The following is a 24,882-nucleotide window of genomic DNA, read 5'->3' as shown; positions in this document are numbered from 1 at the left end:
GCTCTCGGACTGTTCATCTTTTCAGGAGTGCAGCTTTGAACCCGCATGTGGCTGGCTAGGAAATGGTTTTGCCATAATTTTGAGGAATGATTGTTAAGTTATTGTTTCTCCTGTTTACTATATGAGAAAATAATTTTGTCTTCTATTTAGAACGCGGCCTGTTGCTCGTACATTCACCCGCCTAGGGCATTGGTACCGAATGAATTTATCTTGTGGATATTGATGTGTGAGTTTTGTGTTAAAAGACTTTCTGGCCGAATGTTCAAGATCTAGTCTGGTCCCTCGCTTTTGCGCCTGCTTTATTCTGATTCTCTTTTATAGCGTGCATATTTTACATGTGTCACGGCTGAGATTTTCTTGGCTGAGGACTTAGCCCGTGTGTTGCCTGATGAGTCGGATAGCGAATAGCAACACTTTTTACCGACCGTACCACTTTCCATTTCAGCCCTTAGAGCTCACTTTAGCACAATGAGTTTTGGTCAATCGAGAGATATTGACATTAGCTCGCAGGATGACCAACCTTGTCCTAAAGATCCCTCGCATCTCATATTTCATCCTGATGCCGCGAAACCCTATTGCCTTCTATTGCTGTGGAAGTAACGAGACCGTGGCACTCGCTCGCTTTCAGCGGAAGAGAAATTCATCTTCTTCTTTTTCTTCTGGTCATATAAAGTAGCGGACAATATTATGCATCGAAACAAAGCCCGGGCTATATGACAGACCATGACGGTTTTAATATCTAATCTAGAAACCAGCAAAGGAGATTATTGTAATATTCTCAAGCTTCAATTGCAACTAGAAAAACGAAATACCAAAAGGGTTGGGCTGTTTGCGAGGTAGCTACGTACCAGCATCAATTCAAAGTACCAAGTCATGGTTTGCTCACACTGAAACAACATGCGCATCCTGTTAGATGCAAGACATAGGTTTAAACTTCTCGAATTTGTGTTAATTTAGTCATAAACCTTTTAATTGTGCCAATTAAGTCCTAAACATTTTGATGTTTTGCCAATTGAATCCATCTGGTCAATTTTAGTCGGAAATTACTGACGTGGAAGCCAATTGCAATAAGTGACACGTCTGGTACTAACGTTGATATTTTTATATAATATTTTAATTATTTTTGAAATTTTTTAATAATTTTTTTGGTTTTCTCTTTTCTTTACTTTTCTTTTGACCGAGTTGACCCTTGTCCAGGCGAGGCTAGCCCTCGCTTGATCGTGGCTGTCGAGGGCTGCCTCGCCCAAGCGAGGCCGTCCCTTGCTTGTGGCCGACGAGGGCAAACGTTACTAGATCAAGCGAGGTCACCCTGCCCAACCCTCTCTGGCCATCGCCTAAGATAGGCCACTGGCAAAAATGAAAGAAAAAACAAAAAGAAGGAAAAAAATAAGAAATTTTTTAAAAAGTTGTCCACATCAACGTTGACATCATATAAGACGATCGACTCTAATTGGACCACCACATTAGCATTTTTCAATCAAAATTGTCGGATGGACTTACTAGCAAAACGTAAAAATGTTAAAAACTCAATTGGCACAGTAAATAGGTTTATGACTAAATTGGCATAACTACAATAATTTGAGGACTTTTTTGGTAATTTTCCCTTTAATTTTGCATACAATAATTCCGCAGTTGAGCATTCTATACTGATGTTAGCTTACATTTATCTTGTTTCATAAAATCAACCCAACAAAGAGAAATAAAAACCACGATCTGCATTTGAAATAGAAACTCACATTCCATTTGATTAAGAAAATGAAAAAAACAATGAGTGAACGTCTGGCTGGCCGAAGAAACATTATTTTAAAATTCTCAAATTACCTTTTGCTTTTTGCATTTTAATATTTTCCATTTGCTATCAAACATTTCGAATACTATATATACAGCCACGCGTTTAAAGGTATGCAATATCCTGACGAATAATCATTCAACTTTGGCTTGATGTGCAGAGTCATCTTTAAAATTTTTAATTTGTTTGATATGATCTCAAAACTTAACCTAATGTCCAATGCCGTCTCTAAACTTTTAATTAGTTTAATATGGTCTCTGAAATTTTGATACATATTCAGTTTAGTTCATTAAGGCCAGAATGAATTTATAAAAAAAAAAAAAAATTTTGCGGGGGACGACATTGCATATCGGATCAAAGTTCAGGGACCATTTGTCTCTACCAACTTTCGAACTCCTGACACCGGGTTCCGAGAAGGAGCTCTCGCAGCCAACAGGGCCGAAGGAAAGTTGGTGACGTTTACCCCTTTCGGAAAAATATTAATTCCAACTTTTTGGTGTCGACGGGCCAGCCCCGCATACAGTTTTACCGGGCCCGATTACCCGAACCCGTGTTGAACGGGCCGCTCCGAATCGACATGACATTTTCTTAAACCCTGCTTGTACCCATCCCTCTCTTCCCGGTTCTCTTCTTCTTCTTCTTCTTCTTCTCTTTGCAGGTGCAGAAGTCTCTCCGCGCGAAATGAACTCCCTCGCCGCGAGATTCGCCAAGCTTCTCCGAGCCTCCGCCTCTCAAGGTCGCGTTTTTATCTTCTTTTCATGCGTAATTTAAGCGACGAGGCCTCATGTCTTGACGCATGCGAGAGCGTGAGCTTGAGGATTGCGGGGCGAGGTTTCGGGAACGTGAAACTGAAATGTTGTTGTTCCGACAGTTGGGTCGTAGCACTTAGTGTTTTTTGTTTGTGTTTTTTTGTGTTTTTAGCGACAGAGAAATCGGTCGATGCGGTTTGCTATTTAGAGTAAGCTGTGAACCGTACTGAATGGTGGGTTTTTTTCTCGGCGGCGTTCCGTCGAGCATCTTATGTGCGGGAGAGCTTTACGGTCATTGTGGTTTTTGTTCGTGCCCGTTTCCGCGTGATTTTTTTGTTGGCGATGATAGCTTGCGTGGAGTAGTGAGCCGACCGGCGTCGATCTTCTCTGTGTTTGCAGAGTCGGGTGTGCGCAGGGCGTCAAGGTGGTGGTACTCGACCGAGGTTTTGGATAGCGAGAAGGATGAGGAGAAGAAGGACGACGATCTGGGCAATGAGGATGATGACATTCTGGGTGACAAGAAGGAGTTGCAGCCGCATGGCGTGGATCCGAGAAGAGGTTGGGGTTTTCGTGGGGTACATAAGGTAAGTAATGTAATGGTCTCTTCCGTGAGGAAATATTTGAACAGAACGATACCTGTAATATGATTGAGCAGGGCAGACATAAATTCTGCAATGGTTTACATTTGCATATGGAACTTATTGAAGTGTTCGAACCGGAGTTTTATATCGTTGAACGGTCATAGTTGGTTCTCCGAGGAGCTAAATTTCTCCGTATCAGTTTGGTTTATATCATCGAACCTTTGTGATTTATGTTCTACTTTACACCTCATGATGTCAAACCAAATATGTGGTCAAAGACTGTATTTTGATGTTCCCCCAAAGATGTCCATTAAGATATCGGGTTTACAATGACAGCCAGAAGCTTGATGAGTTTTATGGGATGTGAGTTAATTTAAGTTGGTGGGTGTACATGCAGGCAATCATATGTGGAAAAGTTGGGCAAGCCCCTGTCCAGAAGATTTTGAGGAATGGTCGTACTGTAACTATATTTACGGTCGGAACAGGGGGCATGTATGACCAAAGGACTGTAGGAGAGAGAGACTTACCAAAACCTGTTCAGTGGCATCGAATTGCTGTGCATAATGGATCTCTTGGAGTCTATGCAGTACAACAACTTGCTAAAAAGTATGTCCACATCTGCTGAAACATAAGCCCCCCCACCTCTCTCTTACCTTCTTATCTCTCTCTCTCTCTCTCTCTCTCTCTCTCTCTCTCTCTCTCTCTCTCTCTCATTCAAGTACATTTCCTGTAGCTCGGCAGTTTATGTTGAGGGTGACATCGAGACTAGGGTATACAATGACAGTATCAATGGCGAAGTTAAGAGTATTCCAGAGATATGTGTCCGGTTTGATGGTATGCTATCTCCTGCGATCTCCTATCTTGCTGGAATTTGTGCTTTATACCATTGTTTAGTATTTATTTTTAGTGAGTACATTGGGAAATTTATAGTTGAATTATAATGTAAAAGATGATTCAAATGAGTAGCTGTTAATTGTACCGCAGAGTTAGGATCACCTTGAAATTGTCGTTCTCTCTCTCTCTCTCTGCATTATTTTTCCACCGTGTGGATACTTACGAGTTCCGACTACTTTGATTCTATTTGCCATAATTCGCTTTATAGTTGCGGTTGTGGAAGATCTTAAGTCATCTTCATGGTGCATGTACACAGCATCTTATAAATGTGCCCGGAATGAATGTTTTGGCTCAAATGAGGACTACGGAGGTCCCTGTTTCTAGTTCTTTATAGCAGTATTTGCATATCTATTTGTATAGCATCAAACCATACCTAGGATGCAATATTTAACAAGAAATTATAACAAGTAGCTCAGAATGGTAAAAACTGTGTGTTGCGGTTAATGGTTCATGAGAGATTTTCACTTGTATAAGTAAGTTATCTGTTCAGCATGTCTCTTAATTTTAGGATAAGTTGACACAATAGGATTCCGAAATCATCATATATTAACAACAAATCCTACTCATGATATTTATTTTTATTGAAAGGTAAGATTGACCAACTCGAACATCAGTTTTAGGTGGAGGCTGATCCGATCTTGTATCTCAGTTCATCTCATATATCAAGAACAACTCATTTCTCAATTTATCTATAAAAGAAGTTCTGTTTCTTTGTGCTGTGCGTAGATCAAATTTTGGCTTGACTTTGGCAGAATCTGGATAGAAGTTGGTGGATATTAGAACCTGAAAAGGATGTTCATACATTTAATGTTGCTGTATTTGAATCTGTTTATGCATTGTAAGGAATGATGAAAAGTGGACAAGAGTCCGTTATTACAGTCGGTATCAAAGCTACATTCTTTATGTTTGTGCTATTGCATGATTGTAAATAGGGAATTTCTATAACTGAGATTTCACAGATGACGTTTGGCTTTTTATTTTGCTGCTCATGTCTTTTCCAAACTTCTGTAGGTAAGATTCGCCTGATAAAAGCAGGAGAAAGTGCCAGCAAAATTTCTTTAGATGATTTTAGTGAGTTATTTCTCATACTGGTTTTGATGACTGTCCTAGATTTTTTATTCTATTTCCTTTTGTTATTAAATTTGAATCTGGGTGCAAGGAGAGAAGAACCTTCTTCCTCCAGTTTGGCAGTTATAGGTTGCTTTTAGTTTCTTTCTTCATATTTCCTTCATAATATTGCAAAAGAATATATACTAATATGCCATCATTGTGCTATTTTTCCTGGCAGGGGAATTATTTTGACCCAATTTGCCCTGCTGTCAAAACCTCATTCTCTGAGACACACAGCAGCCGAATCTTTATAAACCTTGTAAGAAGGATGTCTTGCTGTTAACTGGCCGCAGAAATTTTTCACTGTTTTAATGTTCTATTACAGATCTCTCTCTCTCTCTCTCTCTCTCTCTCTCTCTCTCTCTCTCTCTCTCTCTCTCAATATTAGGTGGGATTACATTCAAGTGCACTGGTGATATTACCAATTTTTTCCTATGTAATTGTTAAATTTATGCGACATCAGAAGCGCCATCAATTTTTTTGGTTTGTGAAACATTTGCCTCACTGTTTCTCTTGATAACTATGTCATGCTTGCAGATCATCGGCTTTACCACCCAATTCAGTCCTGGATGATTTTAGTTTTGGAACTATCTAAATTTGCATAGTTATCTTAAAAAGCCTTAACTTTGGATTTCTATGCAAAGTCTTGCTGTCGGTCTTGCTGTCGGTGAGCTGTATATTCGAGTTTGCTTCTCTTTCTCCATAAGTTAGATGGAGCTCGCTGAACAATGATATAATCTGATATATGGCTAGTAATCTTTTTCTTTTTTGACATCGGCGAGCGGCTTTTTATCTGCTTTGTTTGGCATTAATCTTTGAGGGCCCAATTCCTTAAAAAACCCCCAACTTTAGCCTTTATCCCAATTATATCCCAAACTTTTTTTTGTCTCATAAAAAACCCCAAACTTTTACTTTTGTCCCAAATCTACCCCGTTTACTTTTCATCCAATTTTTTAATATTATTTTTTATTTTTTCGAATTTTTTTCTTTTCTTTTCTTTTCTTTTTCCTTTCCTTTTCTTTTTTTTTTTTATCACCTTCAACCTCTGGCCGGTCGCCGGTCCGGCGACCGGCCAGAGGCGGGGGCCGGCGAGGTCGGCCCCGCCGCGGCCCGCCCGGTGGCGAGTCGGCCTCGTCGTTGCGAGGTTCGGCCTCGGCCGACCTCGCTAGCGGGCTGAGCCGAGCCTCGCCCAGATCCGGCAAGGCTCGGCCCCGCCGGCACTGGCGAGGCTCGGCCCCGCCGGCCGGGCGAGGTCGGCCTCGCCCGGAACTAGCGAGGTCGGCCGAGGCCGAACCTCGCCGGATTCTTTCGGGCAAGGCCGAGCCTCGCCCGGCGGGCCTAGCCGCGCCCGGATCCGGCGAGGCTCGGCCCCGCCGACCGCCGGCGAGGCTCGGCCTCGCCCGGCTAACAACCGAGGCCGACCTCGCCCATTGGCAGAGGCTAGGCCCCACCGGCCCGGATGGCGAGGTTGGCCTCGCCAGGTGCGGCCAGCGGGGGCCGACCTCGCCGGCCGGGCCGGCGAGGCTCGGCCTCGCCCGGCGGCGAGGCCGACCTCGCCACCGCCGACGGGCGGAGCCTCGCCCGGCGGCGGCGGGCCGACCTCGCCCGGCCAGAGGTTGAAGGTGATAAAAAAAAAGAAAAGGAAAGGAAAAAGAAAAGAAAAGAAAAAAATTCGAAAAAATAAAAAATAATATTAAAAAATTAGACGAATAGTAAACGGGGTAGATTTGGGACAAAAGTAAAAGTTTGGGGTTTTTTATGAGACAAAAAAAAGTTTGGGATATAATTGGGACAAAGGCTAAAGTTGGGGGTTTTTTAAGGAATTGGGCCAATCTTTGAGAGAACTTCTACAATGTTTCCTACAGCTTCATAATTCGTGAGGACTCTTAGAAATAGCACATCACATATGTTTTTGTCAGAGTTTACGATAACTCAGAGATAGCATCTAGCTTCACGATTTCATATGCTTTAGACGTGCACTCAGGAAGATTAACCTAGCGATCATGGCAACATCTTAACATTATTGGCCACCTAAAAGCTTTATTTAAAGCTTCTCGTCATCTCTTTTGAACCTTTGTTCTTGCCAGAAATTGTCATAACCTATTAGCTGTTCTTGCCAGAAATTGTCATAACCTATTTGTCTATTGGTCGGGTACTGCTTCAGGAAATGGGAGCCCTCAAAAGGCCACTAACCCCATTAAAAAATTTCTAAACACTGAAAGTGCGACTGGTAGCCGTCCTAGTTTTTGATTTAGTGTCCTGACACGTGTGATCTGTGGGATATCGGTGAACCTGGAAAGAGCACTAATTTCTGGGGTGAATTCTCTTAAAAAAAACTGAAATTTTAAGTCAAGTTTCAAATCTGTTCCGAACTTTTTTTTGTCTAAAAAAAACCCAAAACTTTAGCTTCAGTCCCAAATCTGCCTCGAACTTTTTTTTTGTCTCAAATAAAACCTCAAATTTTAAGTTTAATCCCAAATTTACCTCGAATTTTGTTTTGTGTAAAAAAATCAGCAAATTTCAATTTTTTTTCAAAAATATGCCTCCGTGATCCTGTCCCAACTTGACGTGGCACTTCCATGTCAATAATAAATCCACATTAATAAAGTAATGGGGCAATAGGTATAGACCAACGTTGCATTTTCACTTTGATAACAAATCCAACCCAATAAAAATTGTCGAAATTTTCCAAAGTAAAATCATTCTAGGATATGAAAGTTATGGACGATAACAAATCTACCCCAAAAATCTTTTTTTAATTTAAAAAAAACTTAATTTTTAGGTTCAGTCTAAATTTGTTTAGAACTTTTCTTTGTCTAAAAAAACGCCCCATTACTTTATTGATGTGGATTTGTTATCGACGTGGAAGTGCCATGTCAAGTTGGGATTGAATCACGGGGTATATTTTTAAAAATAAATTTAATTTTGGTGATTTTTTTTACACAAAAAAAAATTTGGGGCAGATTTGGGACTAGACTTAAAGTTTGAGATTTTTTCATAGACAAAAAAAAGTTCGGGGCATATTTGGGACTGGATCTAAAGTTTGGGATTTTTTCTGATAAAAAAAAAATTCGGGGTAAATTTGGGACTTGAGCTAAAGTTGAGGATTTTTTAGGGAATTAGACCCTGATTTCTGGTCATAACCTATTAGTTTATTGGTCGGGTACTGCTTCAGGAAATGGGAGCCCTCAAAAGGCCAATGACCCCATTAAAAAATTTCTAAACACGGAAAGTGGGACTGGTAGCCGTCCTAGTTTTTGGTTTAGTGTCCTGACACGTGTGTGTGATCTGCGGGATATCGGTGAACCTGGAAAGAGCACTAATTAGTGAAAAATAAAATACTCATGGATTATTGTAAGGAGCTTGCTTAGTTTTCTTCCTTGGAGCACTTGTGCACGTCAGCTAGAACGTCACAACCCGTGTCCTTTGATAAAGCAAACCCCATTTCCGTAACCTTATCAGTTTTCTGGATGCAACACACCATAATGTCCGGGCTGTCGGAATACTTTATGCCCCAAGTTGAATAATCTGGAAGTTGATGGTTACGGCACGATGAATACATTCCAATTGAAGGTGGGTTGACCGTGATATTCAGTCGGGGAGAAAAAAATACTACGGATGTGAACGGTTTAAGATGAATTTCTGTATTTTATGTCCTCTCTCTCTGCTTTCTATATCTTTATCTTTTCATTCATGTTAGTTACGGTGGGAATTCTGTTTCTTAATTAGCTCCAACCGATTCATGCCATCGGTGTCCCCAGACCACATAACCGCAATAATAACAGGACAAGTAGAAGGATTAAAGTATTCAGCAGGAGTTTCTATTGGTTAACTGTTAGTACGTATAAACTGTCGACGAACTAATGACATTACAGATTCATGGGTTTAAAAGTAAATGACTGGTTACCCTGCATTATTGGAAAGATACAGCCAAAACGCTGACAGGTGTCTAATCATAGTTCTAGTGATAATTGTACCAGCTAAAGCTGCACTACGGGTGGGATTTTAAACAATCTGCCCTTCCAAAATGTTTTTGGTTGTGCTCCACAATCCCTTGCACTCTCTTTACTAGAGAGATGCTATATATAGAGTGCCTTGGCTCTGAGCTTTCCATGTTCTAAACACTTGTTTTTCACTCACTCCAGCTTCTGATCGAAGATGGAGCTTGTGATATTTCTCTTGCTCATTTCAGCGACCCAAGTGTCATCTCTTGGTGCTTGCCCTAAATGTGGGAGCATGGAGGTTCCATACCCACTTAGCACAGATGGCACCTGTGGGGACCCTAGGTACAAGGTGTACTGTAAGAATGGAGGTCTAGAGTTTCTGTCGGCTGAGGGAGTTTACTATGAGGTCCTCAGCATTGACCCTAGTGCTTACAAGCTTGTCATAAGTCCACCCATGATACAGAATAATACATGTTTTTCGTCTGACCTTAGTGTAGGAGGCTTGAGTCTGGATGAGAACTTGCCATTTAACATATCCACTCACAACACTGTGATTCTGCTGAATTGCTCCAGCAACATCCTTCTTTCGCCACTGAATTGTTCTTCAAGCAGCTTTTGTCGGGCTTATGAGGACAAGGTGTTGGAGGGAACAGGGTGTAGAAACACTCTGTGCTGTCATTACTTGAAAGATTCAGCCATGACCTCACATAGAATTAGGATTAGGGTTGGAGGGTGCACTGCATACACTTGCGCGGTGAATATTAAGCCTGACGATCCAGTCGATTCATGGAATTATGGTATTGAGCTGCAATGGGTCCGTCCAAGTTGAGGTTTTCTATCAAGGTGCAGACCAAATGCAGTATTGTGCAATTGTTTAAAGGGAGGGGTTAAAAGTCCGTGTAATACGGTGTCCTGTCTCCTCCGAAGCATGTCAAATTGTAAAATGAAAGATTGTCGCATGTTCTGTCGTGTCTAGTTATTGGTCGTGTTCCGTATCTTCTATAAATGTCCATGCTTAGTTAGGTCCTATGTATGACCTTCTAATTGAGTAAGTGGAGCTGGAGATGGTTGACGATGCTCAGTCTAATGATCTTTTCTTGGTATTCTCTGCATAAATCTCAATTTGGCTTTGTTTGCTGTTGCCATGCATGCTTCATGGTTAGACTTGAATCTTCTTATCTCTCTCTCTCTCTCTCTCTCTCTCTCTCTCAAATGGCTTTGATACATGCCACACTGCACATTAGAGCTGTATTTAGGCTTGCTTGGTAACTCGAGCGTGCAGAAATACGTTTCTTTACGACCAAAAGCCGATATCCGTGTGCAAGAGAGGGGGATCTTTTAGATGGCAAGGAAATGCGGTCACGGTGTACCTTAGATAGTGTTCAGCTAACGACAGTTCTTTTGCGCCCCCAGCCAATATAAATAGATAACACCACTGGAAGTTTCCAATAATCTTGATGAAGGAGATTTATATAGAAAAACATAAAGAATTGACATGACAAGAACATAGTAAGTTTTAAATTTTACTCATCACTTCTAAAGTTCGAAACTCGTTTTGAAAACTTATATTAACCTACAAGCGGTATCACAATTCACACTAGCCATTGTGTTAAAAATTAAGGTTAATACCATTAAAAATTCCAAACCGGTGCCCTCATAATATATTCATCCTTAAATTAATTTTCGTCTCACAAAAAAACATAAACCGGTATCCCCGATCCAAATCTACCATCCGTTAGCATTTCGTTTAATATTATGTTAAAATGCATATGTGCTAATACATGTGGAGAAGACGACCACAAGACGAATTAGACAGGGAGAATGACAAATCCGACATAGAGAATGACATGCATTTTAATGGGATATATTTAAAATGCTAACTAAGGGTAGATTTGGATTATGAATACCGGTTTGGAATTTTTTGTGAGACGAAAATTGTTAAAAAATATAGTGTCATGGAATACCGGTTTGGGATTTTTGATGAATTATCCCTAAAAACTAATGGTAACCCAACTCACGCTGAACAACGTGATTTGACGCCAGTATCATCCAACCTCATATAAAATTTGTACTAGATCAATGTCAACACATGAGAAACACGAGACAAGCTATCTATTGTGTTCAACCACTATGGTTCAAGGTTCAATTTGAGCTGAGAGAGAAGAATCTTATGACCAAATACTCTTTTAGCTGGATTCCCTGTGTACTTGAAAGCGAAATGTGGCTCGAGTAACTTTGTTCTTACTAGGTCGTTCTTTCATTCTCTTCGGACTTTTCTTCCTAGTGGAAAGGCAACAATTAGTAAGGCTGTCAAACTGAGTCAAAAGGGACATGCTTTCACCATCTTTACATGAATTCCAGAAAGGAAGCGAAAACAAGAAAGAGAAAAGGCATAGTGTAGGAACATCTGCCGAAACAAATGGGTGCCACATTATGAACAGTCGGTCACTATGCTAAAAAAAACCTAACTGCAAATGAGCAAGTTCAAGTGACAACAGTATCAAAGAAAAGGTGAAAAATTGGTAACATTCATAGTGCCACTTAAGTAAGATAAAGTAACATAAAGATCCGGATTGCCAGAAACCATAAAAGAGAAACAAGGAGCAGAAACACGGTAAACTAATGAAAGCAAGATTTTGTAATATAACAAGAAAACCCAATCAAAAGTCCTACCATTCAAGCTTCACTTCTTTACACACGAACTCGAGATGTTAGCAAGCAAACTCTCACGACCATACTTAACAAATTCGATGCATCTTCTTAGTTAGTCAGTCCAGCAGCTAAGCACAAACTGAAAATCAAACATGGACACTTGCAATCTCAGAAAACACCTGCTCCTCTATCTCAACTCTCACACGTTTACGATAATCACCACCAAAACAGGAAAACCAGGAGCTGCTCACACTGCCAGCGAAAAAAAATCATATGACTATTTACTATACCAGATAATTTGCTATGAGGCCACCAAAGATCTGCTTGGCTTTTTTCCTTCCATGGCATCTTTCTTTTTCCAACAAATTGTGCAGAGGAATGGCCCTTCACATGACTTTGATGCGGGGGAGAAAAAGGGTCGAGAATTTGCCGTCAAGTTGTCAGCAGGTGGCTGATCAGCTTGGCAAACCGCACATTTAAAAGTCCCGGGGTATTGGTTTGAAGGAAAATCCCTACCTAGCCTGCAGTAAAAATTACAGAACATTTACAGACGAATAGAGAATACCCATCCTTAAACTTCCCCCAGCTAGGCACCTATCTAACTTCACCAAACATTTTATTTTTCAGGACCTATTATGCACACCGGGAACCTCTTAATTGGCATGAACATCTTGGCAATCCATGACTTTGAACAGAATAAAATGTAGTCAAAACGACATCCTTTCACTACTACTTCATAATTATGTAGTGTAAATCACCAATATGTGCACTATTATCTTTACATGACACAGACCCTAGCGCAGATCATTAGAAAGCAGTCCGATATAGTGATTTGAAATAGCTATTGATGTTTCTTTCCAGATTTTGCCTATTCATTTTCCAATTAGTGATTTGACAGACAATGAAATGACCCTGATAACAAGACATTGCTAAAGTAATATTTCTCGTCACATGTTTGAAAGATTTCGGGGCAAGGGTAGCTTCATGAGTTGACATATTTGCCATATTCATCCTCAAAAACAGCATATTGATTTTCCAAAGGAAAACTTCACCTTTGTAAGGAAAAATAAGTACATCAAATATATGTTAAAAGGATTACCTCTCTGCCAGCATTGCAGAACCCTCTTCAAACAACTCCACCACAGCCTCAACAGCAGAAAGCCTACTGGTAGCTTTATTCGCACTCTGGGACTTCTTCCCTGACAAAATTGAACTGAGAAAACTTTGCTTCTTTTTTGGTGTTGGAGGTATTACGGGGATGTTGGATGGGATAATATCAACAACCAGGCAGGTTGTATCATCTTTCAGGCCTCTTGACTGAAGTGCCTCCTGAACAGTAGAACAAGCAATCAGATAACAACGTGGAGAAAAGTCATAAACATTCCATATATTTTAAAGATCACATAGGGAATAACCTTACCAACTAACTTTGCAGCTAGTTCTGCTGGTAAACCTCGACAAGACTTGGCAGCAACATCAGAAGATAATCCCAGATACCATCAGAAGCAATTATGAGTCTTCCCCAAGCATTTGAGAGCTATGTAACCAGAAACGGGGTTTTTCAACTTCATCATGCTTAAAATTTCATAAAGGACAAGCCAATTCGACCAGATCATCTCGCCTTTACTTGCTTAACATGTGGTACTGGCACAATAAATTCGCCTGCATCTGGGTCACCTATCGACCTTGAAAGGCAAAATCCACCAGGCCAACAACAGAGGAGGCCAACCTGCGAACCACGATAGAGCAGGTAAGGACAGGGATTCCCTTTTGTTTGGGTTTGATGGATCAAAGCAAACAATCTTGAACCTCATTTCCACGAAACACATTCAGTCTTCCCACTTCACCTCCACTTGCAGTGACTCATTCCCTATCTTCTGCATTCTCTTTAAGCCAATGATCAACAGTCGAGAGAGAAACCACACCTCCATGTGCCCAATATGCATCTAGATTCTCCCACCGATGCAACAGTAATTGTCCACCCATCAATCACCACGAATGTTACCGTTGTCCCAGAAGTTTCACCTGTCACACAATGAAAGTACTAAGGTAAGAACAAATGGATAGCCTTTCAATAAAAAGGACAAGATGGTAATAACATGCCTCTCTGCTGAAATTCTATGTCAGTCTTGACAAAACCTGCAACAAGGGCCCGCAGAAGTGCTTGAAGCCAGTCATCTGGACCAACCCCTCGAGGGATAGCACTCAAAACATTAGCCAATAGGTTCTCCTTTGCAAAGATAGCAGCCAATATGCCATTATGTACGTCAAATATCTGCGCTGTGAAATAATACTAATTTGGTGCAGGTGCCGCGAAATAGAAAAATGCAGAATGGAGGTATGCTATCCTTGAGACTATTGCACAAAGATAAGGAATGAACAAAGAACAGAGAATAGGAGACTTTCAGTCCTGGAAACTGTTTAATGTGACACGTACACTCAACTAAGCCATATAAACAAACCAGAGTTTAGTCGCATAACTATTTAACATTTTCAATTCCGGAGATTGTTGCACTGTGCTATAGAAAAGTTCCTGTTTTTCCTTAAGATAAGTATACAGAAGCTACGAAAGGAATACGAAACGGTTAACTGATACAGATACAAATCCCTTAATGAAATTTATCACGAAGAGTACCGCAAACACAGAAGATGAGGTTGACGGGTCCCCAGCAATCCTCTCACAATTAGGTTTCGTCAGAAAGTAGTCCTCCCCTTTTTTCGCCAAAGCGGCCTGTCCATACTTCACTAGAAGTCCAAACTCACCTGCCGTACTTGATGTCCTTGAGTTCGGGCTCACCTGTAGCTTGCCATACTTGTTCATTTCATTCTTCTTGAAGTCTAGAAATCAAAAAAACAAAAGAACACGCATGTTAAGTTTTGTACCCAACATTAACTTGCTATGAAGAGAGAGTCAGATTATATAGGATTTCATCGCCAACCTCTAATAATTTTCTGTGATGGGCTTAGGCTGATGTTCTGCTGTTTGTCCTGATCCACTTTGGTCGTCTATCTTCTAAAGACGTAAGCCAAGTGGATTATGCAATAATCAGGTAGACGATCACAACATTGCGAACATTCAAGTACGAGTTGTCAAATTTCAAACCATGAGAGAGACCAGCATGAAGAAAAACAAATATGTTAAGGAACTTGTTTCGGTGAAGCGAAGTTGTAAGCTTAGGAATTTTCTTTCCTCGGCTGTGAATATGAAGTGTCATCTAAAGGCCGTTGCCCTCCTTCAGGCTCTCCAACATCAACCAAATAAGCAATGAACATCAGTGTCTCACCGGAACAAATAACTTGTATCATATTTCAAAATCCCGTTTTCCAACAGCTGTTCGCTGCCATCATACAGCATTACCTGTCATATATCCGACCATCAATGACGGCATGGACTAATCTACTTGGAACTAGCTCAAACACGGAGAGCATTACAACCAAAAGGCACAGAACAGAACAATCCGCGATGACAGACGAAATGAAATCCTAAGCAGCATCGAGCTGTTGCCATTCAGTTCGATCGAGCAAGTTAAATTCGGGGGAAAAACGGTAACGAATCGATTGCTACTGCAGTTTTGACATAGACTAGCCAATCAAACCGAATCATGTCCGAACCATATCGAAGGTAACTAAATTGCCGATCGGGTTGAGTTGGACATCAGTGGCAGATATTAGTAGCGAAAGCGAAGGTAACTAAATTGCCGGTAGGGGTGCGGAGAGAGAGGAAGCCGTCGCGATAGACCTTGGCGCTTCAGCTTCAGGTGCTTCGTGAAGGTGACGTTCCATTTGTTGGGAGCTTCCATGGTCGTTGCATTCGGGATGAAGAAGATTCCTAGGGATTTCTTCGGAGCCCAGGCGCGGTGACGCCGGGGTCGCCCGACCTCGGCGAGCCTCGCGGCGACAGATATGGAGCGGCAGTGCGGCCGTAGACCAGGCGATCGGCGACGAGCATCAAAACCAGGTGACCGGAGACGAACCGAGCTGCGTTCGCGAGGCGAGCGCGCGCGAGGGAAGTGAGCGAGGCGACAGATGTTAAGGGCTTTTGTGTTAAAAAGGGCAAATGCGGAATTATGAATACCGAGTGAGGGTAAGATTGGAAATTAAAAAGAATTCATTAATTCAGGTTTTTTGTATTCCAAGAAAGCTAGCCAGCTTGAAAAGGTTAGCAATTGGAAAATGTAATTGCCAAACACTTTAGAAAGCAACCACCCGGATCTTGGCATTTGCTCTGGCTCGCGATTTGTCACGTTCATGTCGAGATGGTTTTAACATAACCAGTGAAATAAATTAAATGGGTAAGGGAAGAGAAAACAATTTTGTCCGGCATATTACTATAACAATCATCATCATATATTGTGGTTTGTCGTGAAAAAGGTGTTCAATGTAATAATACAACACGAGATTCATATCCCAAGTGCATTGCAGGCCATCGAGCAAACAAAATTTACATATAAAGTACATACGATCACATCAGGAGAGCTGGACACTATCCCCTTTGCTAATTAACAATTTAATTAGCGATGAACACGAAAGGGGTCACCAATATTAGAACGCAGGCAACGAAAATCGGCCAAGGCATGTCACCAAACACTAAGTTTATGAGGAGACTGCAGGAGACACATCCGAAGCCGACGGCAATGAGCGCGGTCCCAATTCGAAACCTTCGACTCCTGTCCTGCCTTCCCATTTCGAAGACTAACTTTTGTCGGACCATTTTGATCGCTGCGCAGATAAGCACGATGACGGCTTTGCCGTTAATGTCTGCTCGACCTGTAGAGCTGAGCCTGTCCCTGATTAATTGACTCATGGGTTCATTCAGTGTATCAAGATATTCGTTCCATTTTGCGGCAATTTGAACTACACGCTCGGCTCCATTTCTAAATCAGCAATTCGCAAAAGGTCAGACAATGAGGATCAAGATGAACACATGTATCGTTTGACTCAAAAAAAAGCTCAGAGGTCAATGGAAAACAGCGATCCTCAGAGGTAAGCATTGATCCCTAACTGCAACATCTCGATGCTTACCTCTGAGGATCGTTGTTTTCCATTGAGCTGTGCTTTTTTTTGAGTCAAACGATACATGTGTTCATCTTGATCCTCATTGTCTGACCTTTTGCGAATTGCTGATTTAGAAATGGAGCCGAGCGTGTAGTTCAAATTGCCGCAAAATGGAACGGATATCTTGATACATTGAATGAGCCCATGAGTCAACTAATCAGGGACAGGCTCAGCTCTACAGGTCGAGCAGACATTAACGGCGAAGTCGTTATCGTGCTTATCTGCATAGCGATCAAAATCGTCTGGCAAAAGTTAGTCTTTGAAATGGGAAGGCAGGACAGGAGTCGAAGGTTTCAAATTGGGACCGCGCTCATTGCCGTCGGCCTCGGATGTGTCTCCTGCAGTCTCCTCATAAACTTAGTGTTCGGTGACATGCCTTGGCCGATTTTCGTTGCCTGCGTTCTAATATTGGTGACCCCTTTCGTGTTCATCGCGAATTAAATTCTTAATTAGCAAAGGGGATAGTGTCCAGCTCTCCTGATGTGATCGTATGTACTGTATGTAAATTTTGTTTGCTCGATGGCCTGCAATGCACTTGGGATATGAATCTCGTGTTGTATTATTACATTGAACACCTTTTTCACGACAAACCACAATATATGATGATGATTGTTATAGTAATATGCCGGACAAAATTGTTTTCTCTTCCCTTCCCCATTTAATTTATTTCACTGGTTATGTTAAAACCATCTCGACATGAACGTGACAAATCGCGAGCCAGAGTAAATGCCAAGATCCGGGTGGTTGCTTTCTAAAGTGTTTGGCAATTACATTTTCCAATTGCTAACGTTTTCAAGCTGGCTAGCTTTCTTGGAATACAAAAGACCTGAATTAATGAATTCTTTTTAATTTCCAATCTTACCCTCACTCGGTATTCATAATTCCGCATTTGCCCTTTTTAACACAAAAGCCCTTAACATCTGTCGCGCCTCGCGAACGCAGCTCGGTTCGTCTCTGGTAGTCATGGCCACGGTTCGGAACCGGCCGGTTCCGGTTCCGGTTTGTAATTTAAAAATTTAAAAAATAAATTATGAAATAAAAAATAATGAATTATAAAAATATGAAATAATGAATTATTCAATATAAATTATAATCAAAATGAAAATTATAGGGGTGATCGGTTCCCGGTCGGAACCGGGAACCGAACCGGTAAGATCTTTAATTTTAGAACTAGGAACCGGACCGGCAAATCATAGAACCGGGAACCGGACCATTGGTCCGGTTCTAGGCGGTCCAATGGAACCCTTTGCTCTTAACTAGCAAAGGATCGTAGCCACAAAAGACATATAACTTCACATGCTCATGGCTTGACTTGGGTTTTATAAACAACCCCTTTGATGGTCTCTTCATTCCCATTCGATGTGGGACTCTTGCCATTTGCATGAAGACAAGCCAAGAGTCTCACATTGAAGGTGTTCAAGGCAAGTCGAGAGTCTCACGTCGAATGGGAATGAAAAGACCATCAAAGGGGTTGTTTATAAAACCCAAGCCAAGCTTTGTAATTAGAGTTCAATACGCTTAAGCCAAGCATTGTAATTGGAGATCAATGCACTTACAATGCATGGCAATTAGAGTTCAATTTTTTTTATTAAAAAAAAATTAAATAATGAATTTTTTTTAAAAAAATATTCATTATTTTTTTAAAAAAAAAAATTTGGAATCGGGCCCGTAGGCCACGGGCCGGTTCCGGTTCCGAACCGCGGGCCCGGGTTTGACCAGGCCGGTTCCGAGCCAAAACCGGCCCGTGGCCATGACTAGGACTCTCCGGTCACCTGGTTTTGATGCTCGTCGCCGATCGCCTGGTCTACGGCCGCACTGCCGCTCCATATCTGTCGCCGCGAGGCTCGCCGAGGTCGGGCGACCCCGGCGTCACCGCGCCTGGGCTCCGAAGAAATCCCTAGGAATCGTCTTCATCCCAAATGCAACGACCATGGAAGCTCCGAACAAATGGAACGTCACCTTCACGAGGCACCTGAAGCTGAAGCGCCAAGGTCTATCGCGACGGCTTCCTCTCTCTCCGCACCCCCACCGGCAATTTAGTTACCTTCGCTTTCGCTGCTAATATCTGCCACTGATGTCCAACTCAACCCGATCGGCAATTTAGTTACCTTCGATATGGTTCGGACATGATTCGGTTTGATTGGCTGGTCTATGTCAAAACTGCAGTAGCAATCGATTCATTACCGTTTTCCCCCCCGAATTTAGCTTGCTCGATCGAACTGAATGGCAACAGCTCGATGCTGCTTAGGATCTCATTTCGTCTATCATCGCGGATTGTTCTGTTCTGTGCCTTTTGGTTGTAGTGCTCTCCGTGTTTGAGCTAAGTTCTGAGTAGATTAGTCCATGCCGTCATTGATGGTCGGATGTATGACAGGTAATGCTGCATGATGGCAGCGAACAGCCGTTGGAATGCGGGATTTTGAAATATGATGGAAGTTATTTGTTCCGGTGAGACACTGATGTTCATTGCTTATTTGGTTGATGTTGGAGAGCCTGAAGGAGGGCAACGGCCTTTAGATGACACTTCATATTCACAGCCGAGGAAAGAAAATTCCTAAGCTTACAACTTCGCTTCACCGAAACAAGTTCCTTAACATATTTGTTTTTCTTCATGCTGGTCTCTCTCATGGTTTGAAATTTGACAACTCGTACTTGAATGTTCGCAATGTTGTGATCGTCTACCTGATTATTGCATAATCCACTTGGCTTACGTCTTTAGAAGATAGACGACCAAAGTGGATCAGGACAAACAGCAGAACATCAGCCTAAGCCCATCACAGAAAATTATTAGAGGTTGGCGATGAAATCCTATATAATCTGACTCTCTCTTCATAGCAAGTTAATGTTGGGTACAAAACTTAACATGCGTGTTCTTTTGTTTTTTTGATTTCTAGACTTCAAGAAGAATGAAATGAACAAGTATGGCAAGCTACAGGTGAGCCCGAACTCAAGGACATCAAGTACGGCAGGTGAGTTTGGACTTCTAGTGAAGTATGGACAGGCCGCTTTGGCGAAAAAAGGGGAGGACTACTTTCTGACGAAACCTAATTGTGAGAGGATTGCTGGGGACCCGTCAACCTCATCTTCTGTGTTTGCGGTACTCTTCGTGATAAATTTCATTAAGGGATTTGTATCTGTATCAGTTAACCGTTTCGTATTCCTTTCGTAGCTTCTGTATACTTATCTTAAGGAAAAACAGGAACTTTTCTATAGCACAGTGCAACAATCTCCGGAATTGAAAATGTTAAATAGTTATGCGACTAAACTCTGGTTTGTTTATATGGCTTAGTTGAGTGTACGTGTCACATTAAACAGTTTCCAGGACTGAAAGTCTCCTATTCTCTGTTCTTTGTTCATTCCTTATCTTTGTGTAATAGTCTCAAGGATAGCATACCTCCATTCTGCATTTTTCTATTTCGCGGCACCTGCACCAAATTAGTATTATTTCACAGCGCAGATATTTGACGTACATAATGGCATATTGGCTGCTATCTTTGCAAAGGAGAACCTATTGGCTAATGTTTTGAGCGCTATCCCTCGAGGGGTTGGTCCAGATGACTGGCTTCAAGCACTTCCACGGGCCCTTGTTGCAGGTTTTGTCAAGACTGACATAGAATTTCAGCAGAGAGGCATGTTACTACCATCTTGTCCTTTTTATTGAAAGGCTATCCATTTGTTCTTACCTTAATACTTTCATTGTGTGACAGGTGAAACTTCTGGGACAACGGTAACATTCGTGGTGATTGATGGGTGGACAATTACTGTTGCATCGGTGGGAGAATCTAGATGCATATTGGGCACATGGAGGTGTGGTTTCTCTCTTGACTGTTGATCATTGGCTTAAAGAGAATGCAGAAGAGAGGGAATGAGTCACTGCAAGTGGAGGTGAAGTGGGAAGACTGAATGTGTTTCGTGGAAATGAGGTTCAAGATTGTTTGCTTTGATCCATCAAACCCAAACAAAAGGGAATCCCTGTCCTTACCTGCTCTATCGTGGTTCGCAGGTTGGCCCCCTCTGTTGTTGGCCTGGTGGCTTATGCCTTTCAAGGTTGATAGGTGACCCAGATGCAGGTGAATTTATTGTGCCAATACCACATGTTCAGCAAGTAAAGGCGAGATGATCTGGTCGAATTGGCTTGTCCTTTATGAAATTTCAAGCATGATGAAGTTGAAAAACCCCGTTTCTGGTTACATAGCTCTCAAATGCTAGGGGAAGACTCATAATTGATGGTATCTGGGATTATCTTCTGATGTTGCTGCCAAGTCTTGTCGAGGTTTACCAGCAGAACTAGCTGCAAAGTTAGTTGGTAAGGTTATTCCCTATGTGATCTTTAAAATATGTGGAATGTTTATCACTTTTCTCCACGTTGTTATCTGATTGCTTGTTCTACTGTTCAGGAGGCACTTCAGTCAAGAGGCCTGAAAGATGATACAACCTGCCTGGTTGTTGATATTATCCCATCCGACATCCCCGTAATACCTCCAACACCAAAAAAGAAGCAAAGTTTTCTCAGTTAAATTTTGTCAGGGAAGAAGTCTCAGAGTGCGAATAAAGCTACCAGTAAGCTTTCTGCCGTTGGGGCTGTGGTGGAGTTGTTTGAAGAGGGTTCTGCAATGCTGGCAGAGAGGTAATCCTTTTAACATATATTTGATGTACTTTTTTTTTCTTTGCAAAGGTGAATTTTTCCTTTGGAAAATCAATATGCTGTTTTTGAGGATGAATATGGGAAGTATGTCAACTCATGAAGCTACCCTTGCCCCGAAATCTTTCAAACATGCGACGAGAAATATTACTTTAGCAATGTCTTGTTATCAGGGTTATTCATCGTCTGTCAAATCACTAATTGGAAAATGAATAGGCAAAATCTGGAAAGCAACATCAATAGCTATTTCAAATCACTACATCGGACTGCTTTCTAATGATCTGCGCTAGCGTCTGTGTCATGTAAAGATAATATTGCACATATTGGTGATTTACACTACATAATTATGAAGTAGTAGTGAAAGGATGTCGTTTTGACTACATTTTATTCCTTTCAAAGTCATGGATTGCCAAGATGTTCATGCCAATTACGAGGTTTCCTGTGTGCATAATAGGTCCTGAAAAATAAATTGTATGGTGAAGTTAGATAGGTGCCTAGCTGGGGGAAGTTTAAGGATGGGTATTCTCAATTCTTCTGTAAATGTTCTGTAATTATTACTGCAGGCTAGGTAAGGCTTTTCCTTCAAACCAAAACCCCGGGACTTTTAAATGTGCGGTTTGCCAAGCTGATCAGCCTCCTGCTGACAACTTGACGGCAAATTCTGGACCCTTTTTCTCCCCCGCATCAAAGTCATGTGAAGGGCCACTCCTCTGCACAATTTGTCAAAAAAAGCAAGATGCCATGGAAGGAAAAAAGCCAAGCAGATCTTTGGTGGCCTCATAGCAAATTGCCTAGTATACTAAATAGTCATATGATTTTTTTTCCCTGGCAGTGTGAGCAGCACCTGGTTTTCCTGTTTCGGTGGTGATTATCGTAATCGTGTGAGAGTTGAGATAGAGGAGCAGGTGTTTTCTGAGATTGCAAGTGTCCATGTTTGATTTTCAGTTTGTGCTCAGCTGTTGGACTGACTAACTAAGGAGATGCATCGAATTTGTTAAGTATGGTCGTGACAGTTTGCTTAGTAACATCGAATTTGCTAAGGACTTTTGATTGGGTTTTCTTGTTATAATACAAAATCTCGCTTTCATTAGTTTGCCGTCTTTCTGCTCCTTGTTTTATCATTTATGGTTTCTGGCAATGCGGATCTTTATGTTACTTTATCTTACTTAAGTGGCACTATGAATGTTACCAATTTTTCACCTTTTCTTTGATATTGTTGTCACTTGAACTTGCTCATTTGCAATTAGGTTTTTTGTAGCAGAGTGACCAACTGTTCATAATGTGGCACCCATTTGTTTCGGCAGATGTTCCTACACTATGCCTTTTCTCTTTCTTGTTTTCGCTTCCTTTCTGGAATGCATGTAAAGATGGTGAAAGCATGTCTCTTTTGACTCAGTTTGACAGCCTTACTAATTGTTGCCTTTCCACTAGGAAGAAAAGTCCGAAGAGAATGAAAGAACGACCTAGTAAGAACAAAGTTACTCGAGCCACATTTCGCTTTCAAGTACACAGGGAATCCAGCTAAAAGTGTATTTGGTCATAAGATTCTTCTCTCTCAGCTCAAATTGAACCTTGAACCATAATTGGTTGAACACTAGAGATGGCTTGTCTCGTGTTTCTCACGTGTTAACATTGATCTAGTACAAATTTATTGGGATAAGTGCATTCAAAGTCCTAAAACTTGTCACGAAAGTACAATTGAGTCCCAAAACTTTCAAAAAGTACAAACAAGTCCTAAAACTTGTCACGAAAGTGCACTTGAGTCCTAAAACTTTAAAAAAGTGCAAATAAGTCCTAAAACTTGTCACGAAAGTATAATTGAGTCCTAAAACTTTTCAAAAAATGCAAATAAGTCATAAAACTTGTTACGAAAGTGCAAACAAGTCATAAAACTTGTCACGAAAGTGCAAACAAGTCCCCAAAAAGACCTGAACACACCGGCAGTCGTTGTCCATCCAGACCTAGACACACCAGCAGTCGCTTTTCATCGAGACACACATAACACTAAAGAAGGGCAGTTTTGGAATGCGAAAATTTCAGCCAGTTTCTTAAAGACAAAAATCAAGACACAAGTGATTCTCTCATAGTCTTGTACCTTTGTAAGTAGTGCTTGGAGTGAAGAGTGAAGATGCAAAAAGGATGAGATGCAACTAGATCGTGGGAGTGATGTCAGAACAGTTGGTGCTAAGAGTTCTAGGATGGAACGAATATACCTTAGGAGCTTTGAAGACGGGGTTAGCCTCTCGTGCACAAACTGATTGGGAGCTGATGCTGCTCTCCTGATAACATCATGACAGGCCCCCGAAACCAGTTGTCATACCTAAAGTATTCTGTGTATCTCACTCGATGGACTAGACGCTCGTGTTACGATCCGATACGAGGAAGCTATTCGTCATATGGTTCTCTGAAACAGCTAATGAACGAGAGCTGGTCTAGTATGAACGATGCGCCAGGCGCCGCACAGGCTATTCCGGGGCCAAGGAACTGCAGCCTGTGACACAAGCATACGCGTGGACCAATGTGAAGTGCAGTTTTGGAACGCGAAAATTTCAGTTAGAGCAAACATAACAGTGAAGAAGGGCAGTTTTGGAATGCGAAAATTTCAGTCAGTTTCCTTCTATCAGGACACAAGCACACTTGTAGACCAACGTGAAGGGCAGTTTTTCGTAAAACACCCCTTGCAATTTTATTTTTGTCAAAAACAACCCATGCACTTTGGTTTGTCTCGAATGACCCCCGACACTTGACAAGTATATTCAATCAGCTCCCAATGCTTAACCCCGGTGAGAAAAGTGGGCGGCCAGAGGTGGACACGCATCTCCCATACGCTCCATTCTCTGTTTTCAGCTCCACCTTCATTCCACTGATATTTCTCCTTTCTTGAATTTAGAAAAAAAAAATTCAAGTGCGTTGCTCTTCGTTGCCAAAAAGAAAAGAAAAAAGTACGTTGTTCTTCAATTTCGCATGGGAATGTTTGTTTAATCCGGTGCCTCATGTAATTTGATGATGTTCCTCCGTAATTCAAGGAATCACCCATATTGGTGATTCAAAAGTTAGGTTCCCATTATTTGCCGAATTTCGGAAGTCGAGATTCGAGTTATACTGAATGGCTGTTCCAGAGGGTCGGGTGGCACCACCGTGCCATGGCCAGCGCCCCTTGCTCGTGGCCTACAACACTCGCCGCGAAGGTGGGGCGGCAATGCTTCACCGTTCAATGTGATTAAATTTACTGTGTCTAATCCTAAATTTGTACCACTTCAATGTATGTACTGCATCCTGTAGTAAGCCTGAATAAGAACCAAGGAGTTTAATATCTCTTACTCAAAGGCGTTATCGATTTTCATAGCGTTGAAAGTTGAGATATTGACGTGGAGTTTACCATGTAACCAATGAAACTTACTTTACATACCAATCTTTTTTTTTAATATCACGCCCTTCTTCTCCCCGACATTTCTTTATTCCCTCA

General features: G+C 41.6%; 2 protein-coding genes and 2 pseudogenes across 2 annotated transcripts; 3 read left to right on the top strand and 1 right to left on the bottom strand.

The window, feature by feature from the left end:
• The first annotated feature begins 2,373 nt into the window (after nucleotides 1-2,373).
• Nucleotides 2,374-5,616, top strand: LOC115680099 (single-stranded DNA-binding protein, mitochondrial-like). The gene is made up of 6 exons (XM_030603839.2): nucleotides 2,374-2,525; nucleotides 2,938-3,122; nucleotides 3,517-3,725; nucleotides 3,853-3,953; nucleotides 5,025-5,084; nucleotides 5,302-5,616. Exons 1-6 carry the CDS (start codon nucleotides 2,471-2,473, stop codon nucleotides 5,313-5,315), a joined length of 624 nt encoding a protein of 207 aa, XP_030459699.1. The 5' UTR covers nucleotides 2,374-2,470; the 3' UTR covers nucleotides 5,316-5,616.
• A 2,826-nt stretch (nucleotides 5,617-8,442) lies between these two features.
• LOC115665039 (wall-associated receptor kinase-like 20) lies at nucleotides 8,443-10,223 on the top strand. The gene has a single exon (XM_030586915.2). It carries the CDS (start codon nucleotides 9,282-9,284, stop codon nucleotides 9,894-9,896), a length of 615 nt encoding a protein of 204 aa, XP_030442775.1. The 5' UTR covers nucleotides 8,443-9,281; the 3' UTR covers nucleotides 9,897-10,223.
• A 1,464-nt stretch (nucleotides 10,224-11,687) lies between these two features.
• LOC115665038 (probable protein phosphatase 2C 5) lies at nucleotides 11,688-15,476 on the bottom strand (annotated as a pseudogene).
• A 3,069-nt stretch (nucleotides 15,477-18,545) lies between these two features.
• Nucleotides 18,546-22,506, top strand: LOC115680139 (probable protein phosphatase 2C 5; annotated as a pseudogene).
• The last annotated feature ends 2,376 nt before the right edge of the window (nucleotides 22,507-24,882 follow it).

The sequence above is a fragment of the Syzygium oleosum genome, unplaced genomic scaffold (assembly GCF_021117445.2).
Source record: "Syzygium oleosum isolate NSW1041296 unplaced genomic scaffold, Sole_v2.1 Sole_v2.06, whole genome shotgun sequence".
NCBI lineage: Eukaryota > Viridiplantae > Streptophyta > Magnoliopsida > Myrtales > Myrtaceae > Syzygium > Syzygium oleosum.
The sequence above is the reverse complement of the archived record's forward strand: the minus strand, read 5'-3'. Positions and strand labels throughout refer to the sequence as shown.